The 18,594-nt window shown below is 37.1% G+C and overlaps 1 protein-coding gene across 2 annotated transcripts; it reads left to right on the top strand.

The window, feature by feature from the left end:
• The first annotated feature begins 674 nt into the window (after positions 1-674).
• LOC120749680 (protein-lysine methyltransferase METTL21E-like) lies at positions 675-16,503 on the top strand. 2 transcript variants are annotated; one of them, XM_040057347.2, is made up of 5 exons: positions 675-802; positions 2,499-2,583; positions 11,464-11,621; positions 14,077-14,194; positions 15,114-16,503. In XM_040057347.2, exons 2-5 carry the CDS (start codon positions 2,514-2,516, stop codon positions 15,527-15,529), a joined length of 762 nt encoding a protein of 253 aa, XP_039913281.1. In that variant the 5' UTR covers positions 675-802; positions 2,499-2,513; the 3' UTR covers positions 15,530-16,503. The 2 variants fall into 2 exon arrangements, with proteins under 2 accessions (XP_039913281.1, XP_039913282.1); XM_040057348.1 differs by lacking the exons at positions 675-802; positions 2,499-2,583 and adding an exon at positions 11,973-12,066 and having other exon boundaries at positions 11,471-11,621.
• The last annotated feature ends 2,091 nt before the right edge of the window (positions 16,504-18,594 follow it).

Here is an 18,594-nt window from a genome sequence, read left to right on the forward strand (position 1 = left end):
ATTTTATAAATCACTCATTAGCATTACTGAATTTTACTTTAAAAGTATAATACAAAAAGTATTTTGAAACAATAATTTATTATTTTTTGGTAACGCTTAGAAAACCCATTTAAGGTTGAAGTCTAATTTTTCTAAAAAATGTGTAAAATGAGAGCTTTTGCTCCTGTCCTGAATTGATCATGGTCTAAAAAAGAGAAGTCTTAGGTACCTGTCTTCGGTCCCACAACAGTGTTTCCAGTCTGTTGAGTGAATGGACATCTTGGATATGGAGGAGTGGTATGTTTATATTTTTGCAGGGTGACAGCTGTGTTGTAGGGTTAGGATTTGGGGGGTTGTGTGCCTTGTCACAGATCTGCATTCCAACAGGAGCATGCATTCCCCTACTGCAGCTGCAAAAAGCACCCCTGCCCCTTGGTAAATTTTTCTCTTGGGAGACCCTTTTGTCTCTGAAGAATGACTCTGTGCTCTTCGGTTACTTTTTAGCGACAGCGAGGAGTTGCTAGCACTCTGCCGCTATTTATTTTGTAAACAGCACTCCCAAGTCGGTTTCTCGGTGGTTGGAGCTGCCCTGAGTGGGCGCCTCTTGCTGTTACAAAATTGCTCCCTTACGTCAGGGCAGTGCGGTGCCCTCTTTGTGCTCGGGCTGCAGCTGTCGGGATTTGTGATTGCTCCCGGTGTGGGGATGTCGGCAAACGTGTGACACAGGCTTCGGAACAGCCCGCGGCTGTCTGGGGGGAAGCCACCGGCAAGATAAGGGCTTCAGTGTTGGAACACCGTCCTTGGAAAGCTGCGGGAGATTCAGGTAACATTGAAATGTGGTGGATGCCAGCGGTGTTTCCCGTGTGTCTGTCTTTTGTACTAAATTTGTATCATTCACCTTAAACAGTGTAACTGAGCTGTTCTGCGCTGTTCAGTTGCTTGTAGCGCTCCCGATTGCTCAAGTGGGACTATTTTAGGTTGCTGCATAGTTCAGCGCACCTCAGGCTATTTTTAGAATGACAAAAAAATTTAGAGAACCACAAACCACAAAGGCTTTGTCCTGTAGGGTGACTTTAGCTTTAATCTTGTCTTCTAATGGGAAGAATATCTGTCAATTTTAATACTTCTGGTGTAGTCAACAAGCTGATGAATGTGTGCAACATTTTCTGCTTAATATCCCCGTAGTTTCTTATGCTACTTGTTATTCTGAAGGTGCATATAAAGACTTTGAATCCCACTGAGCTTCTTTTCTGTTGCCTATCTAATGATGTTGCTATTGCTAAGTTCATGTATAGACATCAATATAACGGCAATATTTTCGTTCTGTGTGCTATGGTGACATGTAGAAAGCCCCTAGGTTATTTTCTCCTTTGAACAGGATAATGGCTGCTGGTATTGCAGTAGTAAAGTTAAACATTAAACCTGTGTACCTTTTGTAATGTGAAGTCAAGAGAGTAAGGTGCATCCTCACGAACAGGAGAGGGTTGTTCCATACTGTCCTCTTTATCCTGAAGTTTTGAGAGAAAAACCTGCTGAAGACTTTGCACTGTGAGGATGATTTGATATTCAGTATGTATTTTTATTTTGGTTGTCCTTTCTTTTTTCTTTCTTTATTGTTTAGTCCCACTAAGGAAAGATATTCTTTTAGTCATTGCCTTATTTAATTACATCCCTATTGGGTGTTTATACATTCTGTAGATTATTAACTGTATGCTGCCTGTAACCATCCTGGCGAAAATCAGACAGATTTCCACATAAGAGTGGACTTTTAAAAATCATATGAAACTATCAAAAATAATCAAAGCACCATATGGTGGTTGTTTTATTTTTAATTTTATTTTTATTTTATTATTATTATTATTATTATTTCCCCTGTGAACTCAGTGTTCTTTCTGATTGTAAAATATCAAAAATTGGAGTCTATTGGTTATCTGTTTGTTTTTCTAAAGACAGCTGAAAATTGTATTGTCTTCTTTTACTTTACACTTTTACTACTACTTTTTTTTCTCCAGCATGTACTTTGTTCATATAGGCACATATGCTTTCTGTTCAGCTTGTTATTGGTAGATCCTGTTCCCTTATTCTCATGTGCAGCTTTTACTATTAGATTGTTTCCTTTCCTTCCAAGCCAATTAATTCAAACAAGATTAGGTCATATAGGTACAATTTTTCTTCTCTTTCAGGAATTTATTTCTGCCTTTCCTTTCAATTTTATAAGCCTGCTAAACCTGATTTAAATTGATTCTAACTTTAAAATTTCATAAAATCGTTCTGAACATTAATTAAACATTAATCAAAGCTTTTGTTTGGTTGAACTAGTTTGCTGTGTTTTGTACTTTTATGCCTTGAATATTGATACTTATGTGTCTTCATGTCTTTATTATCAATAGAAGTAAATTGTAGCATAATACATGTTTGTGGGTGGTTTTTTGTTTGTTTGTTTGTTTTTAATGAAGGTTATGTGTGAAAGAAGAAATAAAGTAATTTTATTGAGACAGACTTGTGTTTCTCTGTCCTAGGGTTTGTGGCACAGTATGGATCTGACATCATCACAGCATAGCCATCCACAAAATAAATGGGTCAGAGAATCTGAAAGACAAGAAGGTAAAATGTTTCTTATCTCACTGTGTTTCCTTGTTACACTTAAAAATATTATCAAATATAAAGAATAAATGTCTTGCTGACATTGAAGTATCTTCTAATTTTTTTTTTTTTTTTTTTTTTTTTTTTTTTTGTGAAGAATGGTGTTTATGGCATTTGTACAGAAAATGCAACAGATATTCCTGTTGTAGTATGCCAGCAATGCACATGGTATTTCAAATGTGTGGTACCTGCATATTCTTGTCCTGGCAGTTTCCTGCTGGTGCCTGGCATCTGTCTTCCAGTTACTTGCCTGTGTCTGGAATGAAGCTGTGACTATGATCAAACTTTTCAGAGAGTTTTTTTTACAGGCTGTCAGTTAGGAGAATTGGTTATTACAAGCTTGAATTCTCTCTAGACAGCCTCAGACCCTACCTTCAAATACCTTCATGGGTTGTTGACAGTGTTTCCTAAGTACTTTCATGGCTCCCTATCTGTGAGGATTCTAAAGCTTCATAAATAACCTCCTTTTTGCTGGTCACCAGGAGTAGGCAAGGTATTAGGACAAATGCATGTTTTGTGATGGGGTCTACTTATGTTCTACAGCTGAGTGCAAAAGGAGGACATTTGAAAAATTGTTTTATTTTTCATAATATTTTTGTTCAAAATCTCAGCTGAGTTGTGGTCTGTGTAGAGCCAGGTAGTTTTCTTCCATGTCTATAAACATTAGCCAAAGAGAATGAGGACATATCAATGGAAAATTTGATACCTTTATAGACTTTACCATCTTAAATTCTGTGCCAGGGTCTGGTGGTGGAAGAGTGCTGAACCTGATGCATGGAGTTTTGCCTGCTTGATTAGTCTGAGCCTGTGCCTTCCTTGATCTCATCCCTTTTCTCTACTGTGTTCCCCATTCTTATTTCATTATTTCACCTTCCTGGTCTCAATATTTGTTTTTCAGGGTTCTTATTCCAGTTTGGTTTCTTAGCAAGTTTCAGTCATAGACTGAAATCATAGACTCACAAAATGGTTTGGGTTGGAAAGGACCTTAAAGACCATCTAGCTCTAAACCCCTTGCCATGGGCAGGGACACCTAGACCAGGTTGCTCAAAGCCTCATCCAACCTGGCCTTGAATACTCCCAGGGATGGAGCATCCACAATTTCTCTGAGCAACCTCTTCCAGTGTTGTATCACCCTCACAGTCTGAGCTCTTTATATTTGGTGCCTTCTCCTTTGCTTATTAATTTACTTCTCATACATTCTCCAGTTTAAAACTCCTTATTTTAGTTCGTGATTCCCATTACTACTGGTTCTCAGTTTACAGGTCAGTCCTCACCCAGTCTGATCATTCCTTTTGTAGCTTTAATCAATCAGTTCTCCACGCTTGCATTGTTAGATGTCTGTCTTTCTTTCCTACATAATTTCTTGTATTAGCTTTAACTCTCCTTGGCTAAATGTTTCTGAGACCAGATGCTGCCACTCCTGTCTTAATTTCTTGGGGTACTAAATTACCCTATTTGCACTATGTAAATTCACCCCAGAATAATTTTATCTCTGAGACAAAAAGAGAAGAACAAGTTTGCAAGGTGTACTTGTCCTTGACAGTCTATCGTCTCATTTCACTTGGCCACGGCTCAGTTTCTAATCCATAAATATCTGAGAAAATGCTGACCTAGTAACCTTCTCATAACTCCTGACATTTTAGAAGGGATGCACTCCTTCTACTTGCTCTGCCTGGCAGATGTCCTAATTGATGGCAATTCCTGCCATAATTTCAAGAATCTTGGTGGAGTCCAGAGCGGTGCCTTAAATAGGGCATACTTGGAATGGAGCCAAGTGAAAAACAACCTAACCCTGTAACTTATGATTTAAGATAACTCAGCTGGGAAGAGGTAGTGATGTAGCATCTCATTCATATTTCCTTCTCAAGATAAGAAGCATCTCTCTCATTCTCTTCTGCACTGACACTTTTTCACTGACTTCAAAGACTTTGTTGTAAAATGTAAAAAACATCCTGGGACCTGAGTATGGACCCCAAGTCTGCCTCTTCACAACTGAGTTCTCAGTTTGTAGTTGGACTTTTCTTTGCTTGTTGTCCTTCTAGGAGAATTCTTGCAATCCTGGTTTCCTGATGGGCCACCTCATTAATTTAACACTTCTCTGTTCTCTTTCTCTCTCCTCAATAAGTAGACACAACATCTTTGCTAAAGGCATTGCTAAACTCAAGTGAAAACTTCTTGTGTATGGATAGAACAGAAGTTGGAGGCAACACTCAAATAATCAAAGCATACATTACCTTTGTAGGGAAGTATGTAACTTATTCTTCCCTCTTAGCCATGTACCCATCTTTCCTATTTTCACTTCTTTAGCCTTTGCAGTAGCTGCATTTTGACAATAAATAATATATCTCAACCTGAGAAAATACATGAGAATAATATATCTCACGTGAGAAAATGGCATGGCTGCATGGGTTGGTGTTGTTAGGTTACTTTTAGGTCCTCTATGCAAAAGACTATTTTTGAAATCCAGAATTATTGGTAGGTGAATACTGACAGCATTTTTGGGGGTCTCTTCCTATCTGCCAGGAGGTTAGCTGCCTTTTATAATGTATATTAGACCATTTAATTTAAGAACAGAGTCTGGTTTGTATTCAAAGGGAAATAATTTAGTTATTTTTAGAAATAAATAGCTTCTGAGCCTAGATTTGGAAATGTTTTCAATGACAGACAAACATGATGAAGTAACAAGAGAAGTACTTGGCAAAGTTGAATTCATTATGTGAGATAAAATGACTAGAGTATTCTATTTTCAGCCATTTAATGGTTTTTAGTTGACCTTTGACTTGGATAGTGCTGGGATATCAGTAGTGTAAATTTGAAATTGCAAACACACCTCTCAAGCCTGGGTAAATACATAGACTGGATACTGCGAGCAAACCCTTCTGTTCTTGTGTCCTCATGCTCTGGGCTAAGTGCATCTTGCCTCTTGGCTGAGAAGAGGCTGCCAGTGGATGGCAGTTTTGTATTTCTGCATTTCAAAGTATAAAGCTGCAAGCATTTTGTTACCCTGACATGGTATCTCAGATCAATCAATATTATACATGCCTTCATTGCCATCACTTCAGCAGACTGAGCTTGTAATGAATGTAGTGGAATGCCTACACTTACGTGATGATATCCCTTTTTGTAGGTAGGGATGAAGTAAGGAAAAATTTACTGTGCTGTTTAGACATACTGGAGTGGTACTTTGCTTTACATTCTTAGAAAGGTGTAGGTTACATCTGACTTCTGTGAAGTCAAGAGCATGATTAGCTTTCCCTCCTAATACCTTCTTGTAAGGGCCCTTAGGCTGAATTGGAATAAAATAGAAATAAGTGGAATGAAATAAAGATACTAAAGAGATGCTGCCTGAAAATTACAGACTGCATTGTGATTCAGGATTTTGTATGTTTCCACTGAGCCATCTGTAGTGCTTGTAGGACTAGGGCTCTGATTCTGACATGTCAGTAGCTCAGTAAAAATTCTGAGAGTCCAGAGTCCCTTATTATTGTGACCTTTATGTAGTTTTAGGATAAACTTGGTGTGAGCCATTGGAAATACCCATATGGATTTATTGAGATACTTTCAGATGATTTCTATCAGTGGAGTAATGTAACTCTTTTCCAGTCATCTCTTACAGTCACAGAACTGGTGTCATGTTTGTTCCCTTACAGATCTTTTTGCAGGTATCCTCTTGACTTTGGAATATATAGATAGCTATAAAATATGTTTTTAATATAAGAAGTATATATTATATATATATAATTTCCCCATTATATAAATAAAATACATCTTAAATATTTCATTTGGATGACTCCACTCCTGTGTGTCCAGAATGGGGGATGATCTGAAGAATTCTCAATATTATGAATTCTTGGAATCCCTTGGAAACTCTGTAGCATTACTCAATCAATAATATCAGCAAAGTTAGTCCTCCTTTGAGGGGGAAATTTCTGAGAAGTCATAGAGGAACCATCTTCACAGCTGTTGATGCATGGTGTTAAAATATTTGTAAGGATAAGTATAAGTGGTAAACCTTAAACCTAAACTCTACAGGTGAGAGTATACTGCTTCTGAAGATGGGAGAATATGTTACTGTAGGGCTGAACTTTGTTAGGTCAAGTTCACACTGAAGCCTTGGATTTCATTCCTTTTGCCAGTTGGAGAAAATCCATCAAAGCAGGAGAGAAGCAGAAGATGACTGGATCTTATTTCCTTATGACATTGGGCTGTGACACCATTTGACCTCCTGAGATTAAGCAGAGTCTGGCCAACACTTGGAAGAGACTAATATGTTTTTTTTCTTCCCTGTAGGCTGTTCCCATGAATCAGTGATTGAAAACATTTTTTCTGAATGAATGCTTCTTCCAATCCACTAGCAAAGTACTTGGAGTATGTTTTGTTACTTTATGTGTTTTTTGTGAATGAGTCTGAAAATGGAGATATTGAGTGCTAGTATATTCTTTACAGCTTTCGTAGTGGAAGGGTCCTTTTAATGTTTTAACTGTGTTTTAGTTCAGGTATCTAGATAGTGGTAATTTTTCTAAAATATAATTTTGATTTAGCCCCCTTGTCTTTGCTGCATTTTCTGCATTCTACATGCTGTTTTACAGTGCCTGACTCTGCTCCCTTTTTATTCAGTGGAGAATACAATATTGTAGGCAGTATCACTAGGGATGCAGTGAGGGATTTGACATACGCTTTTAAGTGATGGAAGACACCCAACTGAATTTTTAGTTTGCCATTTCTGATGCAGCTGTACACTTCCAGATGTGATTTTATGTGACAAGAGGTGTAAATAGCTAATCATGTAGCTTGTTTCTAAACAGGTAATACTACTACTCATTCTAGGCAAAATTGTGCACGTAAAAATTGCCTTCATTGCTGTAGAAAAAGATGCTGCAGTTTGTAATTTGTTCCATTCTGACCTGGTCTATTTCCTGTTATTTTCCTTCTACCTTCCCTTCCCTACTTGAAGGACTTCTCCAGCCTTCTCTTAGCAGAACTCACACAATTTTCTTTCTTCAGGTTTTGTTCTAACATATAACATTTTAACATTTGTTTACCATGACCTGTGAATGTGTCAGCAAAATGCTCTGGTTCCCTACACAGGATTTTGCAGCTTGACACACGTTTTTCTAACTAACCTGCCACTAACTTCACAACTTCAGTCTTCCACATGATTAGTACATCTATTTGGAAAACTTTGTTTGCATTTCTATTGCTTTGCCTTTGAGAATGATGTTTATCCTCATTTAATATAGTTGATTCAGTGCAAGATGTGTCAAGAGTACATGAGGTTTTCCCCCAGTCCTGATATTAATGTAAAATTTGGAGCTCATGGAACATGCTCCAAAGATGTTAGACTTCTATGATAAACAATGCTTTATCTAAAATATTCCAAAGAACACTGTAAGTAATTACCTTATCAGGCAAAAATCTTAAGAAACTTTAAGATATTCTTGAACAGTTTGGGGCATCTACAGATGGTAACTTTTTGTACACAAGTTCAAGATAAAGGAGTATCCTCTCTATCACTAAGAAAAATTATCTCAATTTCTATATGTTACCTCGACAGGATCAAACTGCCTCATCTTACTGTAAATAAGGTTCTGGCACTAGAAACTTCAGTGGTTTCTGTGTTTGCTCATGCAAATAGATAAATAGGCTGAAGAAAAGAGCTCTGTGTGTACACCATTTCCACGCTTCTCCACATCACAGAAGAGAGGTAAGGGCAAATCCATCTGGTCAAACACAACCTGTGTGTTTGTCTTCTTCTGGCTCTGTGAAGAAGGAAGGAGTCAGTCCTCGGAGACTTTAAAGTTCTAATGGTTCAGTATCTGTACTCCAGTAGTATTGCTGGAAATGCCCATTGAGCACTTCCCTTCCTACAAGAATTGATAGCCAGGTCAGTCAAGTCTCCTCTTCTCCTATCCTACCCTGTTCTACTGATGAACCATCTCTCTTTGTCTTAAAATGCCATTAGAGCCCATTCATTGACTCATAACTTCAGGACTTTTTTTCTGAACAAGAGAATATTCACTAACATAGAGGTAAACAATTCCAGGAGAATATCCCCCTTATCTCTTATCAAGGAACTAGTTTGATCAAAGTACCAGCAGAATTTTCTTAATGATTTCAGGTATTAAAAGAATTCATCTTGCTTGGATTTTACTTACTCTTACAACAGTTTTTGCATCAATTTAAAGATTTCCTACTAGTCCTTTATTTTTCTATTGTCACTGCTTAGAGGGCAGTTTCAGACTTATTTCCTTTTGTGTACTCCCACCAGAAGTCGTTCTGAAAGATAAAAAGCAGCAAACAGAGGAGTATTTTTTTGTGGTTCAAAGGGAAACTTGTACGAAATAAGCGAATGACTAAAATGCTGCACTCCGTATTTTGTCAGCACTCTTTGTCAGGGTCATTAGCATCCTGGTTCTGATAAAGTTTCTCCTTTGGGCTTTGTCTAACATATGGTAACTCTGATGAAACAGATATTTTTTGATTCTTCACAATAGTAGTGTTTGCTTAAAGGAAAAAAAAAAAAAAAATTCTCAAGATAAGCCACCTTGGAAGATTACCAAAAGGATAAGATGGGCAAAAAATTCAAGTGGTGTTATTGATCAAGAGATTTGGGATTCTTCTTTCAGGGGTGCAGACAGTGCTCAGGAAGAGAGTAGTGGCTTACAAACTCTGTTTGTGTAGGTGCTATGCAAACCTGAAGTAGAAAGTTTTCTGGTCCTGTAGGGAATAGGTGGGAAATGTTTATTGAGTGCTAGAGGGGCAGCTGTAATACTGCTAAAGTTTTACAGATGTTCTCACAGGAGCTTTATCAGTTAAGACCTAATAAGTTACCAGCTTCTCAGCAAAATTGAATCCAAAACAGATGTCAAGGGAGGAAGAATCAAGAAAAATGGTTGTAATTGAAAGGCAATAGAAAGAATAGCTTTTACTTCCACAGCTAGTAATGATCACAGAACAAGATCAGACTGCTCTAAGCAATCGGAGAAGATTAAAAGCAAGCTATATCTGGTATGCTTGGAAACAGGATGATCTATTAAATACACTTATAATATGTGTAATAAGACAGCTTTTTATTATTTCTTTCATAAGAGGAAGATTAATTTTTCCCTGAAGCAGCATTTCCCTGGCAGTTAGCTCATGTTTGTCAAGAGCTCCCTGATTACAGGCATAGTGATGCATGTGTTTTCTCTCAGCTTAACATTAGAGGCTTGAAGAGGCTGACACACACTGCTTGTTTTCCAACATCTTAAAATACCATCATTTCAATGTTGAGCATTTTACTTTAGTTACACTTATAAAATGTATGAAAACTTGATTTTTCCAGTAATATATGCATGGTATTATTTTTAATTTTACTGTGTCTTATGATTAGGGTTCTCCCCCCCGCAATAAATTCTACAAGTACTGTGGTTGGTTAGTCAGTTTTTGTTGTGCTTTTGTGTCTTAGTGTCAACATATCCAAATCAAATATTTTTGGTTTTTCTTCCTTGTTTGCTGCTATTCTCTATATTCCTGAAATGCTGAGATTTGTGTTACAAGCTTAGAACACTGTCTAATGAGCCTGAGCAGCTTCCTAATGTCTTTTTGTTTGGTATCATCTCTTTCATTGTTCATCCCTGCTTTTGCTCCTTGAGCCTTGTATCACAAGGGAGGAAGACAGACTTTGTCCATAAGTTATAACAATAAAAATACTGAGGCATATGGCAAAATAAATGACATCACTTAGGAATTTTGTGTCCTGTGACTGCAGTGATTCGAGGGGGAAGAAAATGTGAAGAATCTTCAGTAGAGCAAAGTGTTTTATGCTGACAAATGCATAAATGATTTCATTTTCAACAGCCAGCAGATCCCAAAATTAATATCTGTGATTTTGATGGGAGCTGCAGGCTTGATACAGAAACTCCGCTTTGGACAAGGCAGTAACCAAGTTATCTAAATCTCTAGCTTGCTTTCTATAAGGTGTAGCTTGAAAACATGTTTATCTTTCTCTGGTTTGCCAACAGGTCATAGTTGACAATGAAAGCAAAATTTCTGTGAAAACTTGGAATGAATCTAGACTTTGCTAAGAAAATGCTCTAGACAGCTTCACGTTTATGTTTTGTTTTTCCTGACACTGTAATGCAGTTTTGTGTGATGATGGCAAAACTGAAACTAGCTTGGTATTCTGCTAAAAAGGAGTGAATCCTCTTCTGTTAGAACTATTATCTAGGATTTTGTTAGTTATCATAAATATTCTTTGCTTAGCAACAGGGATGGCATTCAGTATATCAAGCCAGCTGGAAAGAATCCCTCTGACAGGGCTCTGTTGGGTGGGTGGATAAGCTTTCCTGACAACATAAATGCTTTCACTCCTGTCTATCATAATTTGTGTTGCTAGGATCTGTTTCACAAGTTTTGTGACAGACTTATAAATGATATTCTGGTTCCTTTTGTTTACTGTCAAAAGGAACCATAATATGGGGAAAGTGAACAGTAAAAGGATATGGAGAACAATGAAAAATCCAAGTGCATAAGACTGTGAGTGTCTGTACTAGGACAGCTGTTCTTGAAGGGAAAAAGAAGTTCAGAAATTTCCTTTTGTATGCTAACATTCCCCTTCTCTACTTTTTATGAATTTGGCTGCTTCAGCAAAACATGAAAGAAGTTATTTAGTCACACACTAAAAAATTCAGTTAGAATTCAGGAGAATTGCTGTGTATCATGCTAACCATTAATGGTGAACTGTCTTTTATTCACAGATGTAATTAACATTTTTGCTTCCAAATAAACTTTTCAATATGAATTGGTAGTTTCTTTATCAGTGCACTCAGCCTCTTTGACCTTCTATACTTTTCCTTCCAGGGGAAAAAGAAGATGAACAGATAGTTGCAGAAATCATGGGGAGGCGTTTTTTTCCTGATCTGATAGCTTATAAGACCTGGGAAGGCTTTCACTTTGCCGGCCATGAGATAAGAATTACAGAAGCCACTGATTGTTATGGGGCAGTCGTCTGGCCATCGGTACAATATTTTTGTAGTGTTATTTTTCATTTTTGGAGCCATCTAGCATTTTAAATTTTGTTTTGTATAATAAATACAGGGTTTTATATATTATAAACCCAAGAAAATAACTACGTGCTTCTCTGTTATGAGAATCCCAAACCTGAATTCAACCTGGTTTTGTGTGGATTCATGTTTCTCGAAGCTTACTTGCTATTTCTTGTGTGTGCCCCAATCACACAAGGTGTGTGATCTTGTGTCCCTTCCTTGCTTGCCAGTAATTTTTAATCCTATTAGCCAATTATAAGCATATTTTGAAAGAAATATGGCAGTTTTATGATTATTGCATTTCTGTACATTTTATAAATACAGATGGCTGTGTAGCAGGCAGATCCAGGTTGCGGAAACAACCATGATACGAGCTCACAAGGTGTTAGCACTCATAGAAGCTATTCAACCTACTCATGTAAGGAACAAATTTACCTTGCTAATACATGGGCATGGGAAAATGTTCAGCTGGAGCTTTCAGTTTCTTAAACAGCTAGAAATCTAGTTGGAGAGAACCATTGTCCTTGGCTCTTGATTTAAGAACCACCAACACATTCACTGTCCAAGGAGTCTTCTTCAGGTTTTGAATCTGTACAATGCAACAGACTTACTGTTTTGAAATAATTGAGACTGAAATAAATCTCCAGGGAGTGGCCACGATGCACAAAGAAATTTGTGTCCCTATAGGAGAGACCCAGGATGCTCCATTTCTTTCCCAACTGCCTCAGTCTCCTAAGATCATACCGTTTTTCAGAAGTATGACCATAGTTCAGCTGAGAATAGTTTTCCTATTCTTCTGTTTTGAAGTCCAAATGATATTCCTGGTTTTAGGAGACCTGGACCAGTCATCTGTACAAAATGTTTTAGTGATCTTAGTGCATGTCTTCATGGAAAGTTTGGCTGACTACCAGTTATTTGCACAGTATCATGGACTTCAATGAAAACTTTTTTTTTTTTTTTTAAATAGGGGCTTAGTTAGTTTTGTTGTGGAAGGAAGACAACCCTTTGATCTTTGTCTCTTAATATTCTCCTTTCCACTTCCATCTAGCTTTACTTGAAATCTTCTGAAAAATATCAGCCAAATTTGTTGAGATTGCAGAAACTTTAAGGAAAGTAAAGCTTCTGCATGTTTTATGGAAAGGAATGCAGATTTCAAAGTTTCCCTGATTTGACCTTCAGAAACTTTGATTATGCCAGCCAGTTTCTACAACAGAATACGGCAAAACCCTGAGGGAAGGAATTATAGGAATTAATGCAACTAGGAGGAAAGCCTAATATAAGGTCAAATATAATGTCAATATAATGTCAAAAATCAGACCCAGTCTTTAGGAACCTGACTTTAATTATTCCTGGTTCTCACAGACTGATTTCTATATCAAAGTGCTGTTGATTAAGTGATATGTGTAAGTTTGCATTACCTTCTCTTCTGTGCTCTGAATTAGAGGTAGAAAACAAAACCTTTGTTTGATTTTCTAGAATGTTAACATTGGGTCAGCAGTCCTCCTGTTCCTTTCCTTCTCATTCTTAATTAGTTAAAAGCAAAACTAATTTTGCTGTGCCAGAGCAAGCCACTAATAATTGCCTTTCCATATGGTCATCTGTATTGTGAGATGTGGCAATCATCCTGTTTGTCAATGGAGACTATATAACTATCAAAGTCTGAAAAAAAATATGGAAGAAAATATGGAAAATATGAGAGAAATGAAATTAGCAATTTCTATTTCACCAGTGAACTAAAACTCACCGGTCAATGTGAGACAGGGCAGAAAAGTTAATAAGATTCTTAATCACTTTAAGATTAACTGATACTTAATCAATTTATCTATACATGTGTAAGGAGTCCATTGCAGATTCTCCTTGTGGCTATATTTACTATGAAAGTTTGCTAAGCTTAACAAGGTAAGCAAATAGAAAGTGCAAACAAACTGAACCACAAGAAAAGGGAGTACATCTATTTGTTCCTTTTGAACCCTAACAGTAATTAATTATTATCAGAAATAATTGACTATTGGAAGAACTTAACAAGGGTTGTTTTGGATTTTCTCTCAGAGACAGTCTTTATATCAAGATCTTTTTTTGAAGGATATATTTTATCTCAACCAGAAGTAAGTTCAGTTATAAGCAGGAATTGGTGACTGGAATTTTAAATCACGTCTTGTTGTGACAACAGATTATCTAATTGCAGTTGTTCCTTCTGGCTGTAGTAATTCACAGACCTATATGGAGGCATGATGTAGCATTTATTTTGTGACCTATGGAGCCCAAAGATCATAGTGAGCTGTGGTCCTTTAGGGATAGCGCTTGAATGAATATTGCTCATTTGAACAGGCAACATTTTTTTGCTTGCTTTTAAATGACAATTCATATTTAGTAAAGGGATTTATTTCATGAATTTGTTCAGTATACTAATGAATTTCCTCCCCTACAGGCTCTTGTTCTATGTTATTTTTTGGAAACTAATTCTAAACAGTGCAATTTGGTTGACAAAAATGTGATTGAAATTGGAGCCGGAACTGGCTTGGTCTCCATAGTAGCCAGCTTGTTGGGTGAGTATGTGATATTTCTCTTATGCTCTTGGAAACACCTCTCAGATGAATAGCGGAGGAAAAAGGATGTGTCTTGGTTCTTCTAATAAACTGTTGTTTGAAAGCTTCCCAGAGCAAGAAACAGTAAATTCTAAAAGGCTTGTTTTGAAACATGCTTTGGTGTTTTTTTTTACCTGGGAGTGTATTGATACTATAAAGGAGATCCCACTAGATAAGTTGTCATTAACTGTGTTAACGGGATTAAAATAAGAAATTAGTAGCTTCACAGAATGTGAGTGGCAAATAGATTGAGCCAGTTGTAGGTATGACCAGTGCATCCCTTTCCTTTGACCAAATAGCTCTTGGATGCCAGGTCACCTTCTATCCGTTTGTGTTTCAGTATTTTCCTTCAGCAACTTGATCTTTCTGCTACAGACGCTGTATTTTCTGTCATGGCACCCTATTCATCTTCGTCATGGCACCCTATTCATCTTCAAGAGTAATCTAGGTCGGTGGGTTCTGCATTTTAACAGGACTTTAGTTTTTGGTAGTCTAAGAAAGCTTCTTTTTGTGTGGGAAGGGAAGAACCTGAGGTAATGCTTAAAGCTCATGCTGACTTCTTGGATTCAGTAATTGGTATTCATCAATCCCTAGTCAGCCACTGTACTTCTAACCAATGTGATATCAAGATACAGTAAATATCTGATTTCTCCCCACCAGCTGCATTTAGATGGCAATCTGTAGAGTAGAAATATGAGGAAGCAAATATTTATTTTAAGCACAATGTCTAAGAGTTATTTGGAGCATCTACATTTTTTAATTGCCTTCAGTGAGAGTTACCCAATAAAACCAGTTCCTTGTGCAGTGGCTTTTGTGAATGGGCTTTTACTCAAGTGTTGATGGATATTCAAATATTATATCTGTTTTCTCTGTGTCACAGGTGCCTTTGTGACTGCCACAGATTTGCCAGAACTACTGGGAAACCTTCAGCACAACGTTCTCCAAAACACAAAGCAGAAATGCAAGCACCAGCCTTGTGTTAAGGAGTTGTCTTGGGGAATTGATCTGGAAAAGAACTTTCCTAGGTCTTCCTGTCACTTTGACTACATTATGGCTGCCGATGTAGTTTACCACCATCCATTCCTGGACGAGCTCCTCCTAACTTTTGATCACTTGTGCAAGAATGATACTGTTATTCTGTGGGCCATGAAATTTAGGTTGGAGAATGAGAACCGATTTGTGGACAGATTTCAGACACTGTTTGACTTAGAGATTATTTCTAATTTTCCCAGTTTGAACATCGTCTTGTATAAAGCAATGAGGAAAGGCAGGATGAATCCAGATCTTCCAAACTGAAAATCTGAAAGAGAGATACAGGGAGGTGACAGTTTCAGCTGTTCTGCAGCTTTTTCTCTCTTTAATAATTTCTATTTTAGTATCTGCTGACACTTACATGAATGACATTTCTAGAGAAGGTAAAACAAATCATCAAATTCTTAGTGCATTCCTATAAATTCCTAAATTCAATTTGCCAATAGTGTTATACACAGAAGAGATATACCTACGACATTGTCTTGACTTTTACGTGCCAAGCTGGCAACTTTAGTAACTTCTACAAGTCTTACCATTATTGTTGTGGGTAATATAATGAATATTTCCAAAAGTTTTCAATTACAGCTTTGAATAGTCTCTTATAAATTCAAACAATTATTTAAAACTTTAGACTATAAATATTTGTATTTAAAAGTTTTGGTGTTAAACCTGATATTTCCCCATTCTCACTATCATGTTAATCCTTCCTTTGATACTCTTAGTAGGATATTAAAGTAGCTGAAAAAACATCACCACCTGGAAAACACACTTTTGTGATAAAGGCATAGAATACATTAGTTAGTCTTAATGTAATGATTATGCTTTCATTTTTTATTTAAATTTAGGGGTTCTTCAACACACAACCACACACATGAGGCAAGAGGGAATTAAATGTTTTGTAGCTTGCACAAAGGTCTTGTATTAGAAGCATACAGCATATCACCAGCTGCCCTTTACAAATACTTTAATTTCTTGGTCTGAAAGTCTGCTTCTCCAAAAATAGAATGTTATCTGAACCTGAGAGACCAACAATGGAAAAAAGGACCATGGCCATCAAGAGAGGACCTTTGCACTGCTGGCTGCTGATGGCTGGAGGCAGAAAATGAAACCAGACTGTCATGGTGTGGCTGAGGCAGGGATAGACTTCGATATTTTTTTGTTTTTTTTCAGTAAGGGCAAACAAAACACCTTCCTCCTAGCTACTCAGTACTGCATGCTTCTGTTTTCAGTGGCCTATCCTAGAGTTTTTTTTTTTTTTTTTTTTTTTTTTTTTTTTTTTTTTTTGAGGAGATTAATAAAATCATTCTTTCCACACATTGTATTTTCTGATTCTGTTTGTAGTTGATTTTGAGGCCTTCAAGTCTATCAGGCTAGAGAAGAGAGCTTTATCACCTCTACTCTAGCAGACAACTGCCCTAGTATTGTGGAGGCTCTGAGGACTGTCAGTATTTATCTTTTTAGCTCCTATTTGTATTCTCTCAAGGAGTTTTTTTTAAAATTATTATTATTATTTTTTTTGTTAACTTTCTGAACATAATATTTTTTTTATCTTTGATTGTGGCAAATGCATGTTACTTATTTACTCTGGCACAAGTCTGGGGCAGAACCGTAGTAAATGTTATATGGAATGTATGTTTTGTCCCAGCTGAACATTGGTGCCTGGTGTTAGAGGTAAACTGCTGCAGAGAGGAGAGGCTGATCTACCAAACTTTTCCAGTGGGAACTAGAAATCCTAGGACATCCTTGGTGGAACACAAAGGGTGACTCTAGGATAAAGCTAAAGCAATCAGTAGCACCTCTTAGCCCAGAAGCAAAATGAAAAAAGGAAGTCAAGTCTATTTTTTTTGCTTCTCCTGCTGAGAAATCACATGTGAGATTTTGCCTTGGAGGTTATTAGAGAAAAATCTAATCCTCACTGGTAAATTTCCTGTGACAAAGTTTGTAGATAGAGGTAAAATCCTTTATTGGATCAATCAGTATAGCTAGAAAATTAGTCTCTATACCACCTGAGAGGGAGTATTAACCCTCCTTACAGATCTTACTATGCATATGTCCTTAGATAATTACAGCCGTAGAAAAACAGACTGCATAATGGAAGTATTTGGAAATACTTTTTTTTTCCACATTGTGTAATAGAAACTGATTAGTGTGAGTAAATAAAGAAACAAACTGGGATCTCTGCCTTGCTTGATTTCCTCTCCCTGCTTCCTTCCTCTTAACTTGCTTGGAATCATCTAATCTACTGCAATTATAACCATAATCTGTGTATTTGAATGCGCATCTCAGTCTACAAATGTTTCACGGATAAATGTATAGGCACCATAATTAGTGAAATGACCTTGTGAACTCCTAAGTGATGAAGGCTAAAGAGGAAAACTATTGGAAAGTGGTCGAGTGTGATCACTCCTAAATAGCTGTCCTGCTGACTAGTCCTGTTTGAGCCACAGACTGAGCCCTGCTGAGCTTCTGCTGAGTTCAACAGGAGATGTGTTTGTCAAATGGAGTCAGGATTCAGGACTTTAAGCCCAACAGCTTGTTAATATGTACTGGAATGTACCATCAGCTCTCTTTCTCACAAGTCTGCCTAGAACTGCTGTGTGAAGCTTCCTGGGAAATCTCTAGTGACTGGCTGCTCTATTGTACAGCCACCTTTTGTCCTCTGGTGTGATGGGCAGGTTATTAGCCATGACCAGTGGAGGGTGAGCTTGTATTTGGCATTTGCCTGTGGAGTTTATTTCTGCTCTTTGAGAATTGGTCTCATATAAATGTCAAATATTACTGACCTCTAATGTCAGTCTTAACTTTAATAACCACTTTTGTTTTGTTCTAATAGCTCAGATAAAGGATCAAACTGTCATTCAATGCATTCTATTGCTAATACAGACAGCATTTGCAGTTGTAGTTTCTGAAATGCAGGCAAGAAGGTCAGTTAAATTTGTGGGTGAAAAAGCTCCACTTTTAATTAATTCCAGAGAATATGCCTATACTGGTAGGCTTTTACAGTCTCTTATAGGGTGTTATGATAATCAAACTAATTTAAGAGATAAATTTGGATGTATGGTAGAGGTTCAATCCATTCCTTGGGTTTTCTGTATTTCATCCTAGGAGCAACAGAATATTTAAGTACCTTGATGGTATTTGCTAAGCTTTCCATAAGCAGTACATTTTTCAAGCGCTAATATTTTCAGGAAGGGTTATTTTTTTGTATAAAGTGTATGTTGAACTATTATGGTGATTTACTTTGCTGCTTATTTTATATTGTCATCAAGGTTTTGTACAAATCTTTGCTGTTTCCCTCTCAGAATTAAAGAAACAAACATTTTCAACAT

This window comes from Hirundo rustica, chromosome 2 (assembly GCF_015227805.2).
Source record: "Hirundo rustica isolate bHirRus1 chromosome 2, bHirRus1.pri.v3, whole genome shotgun sequence".
NCBI lineage: Eukaryota > Metazoa > Chordata > Aves > Passeriformes > Hirundinidae > Hirundo > Hirundo rustica.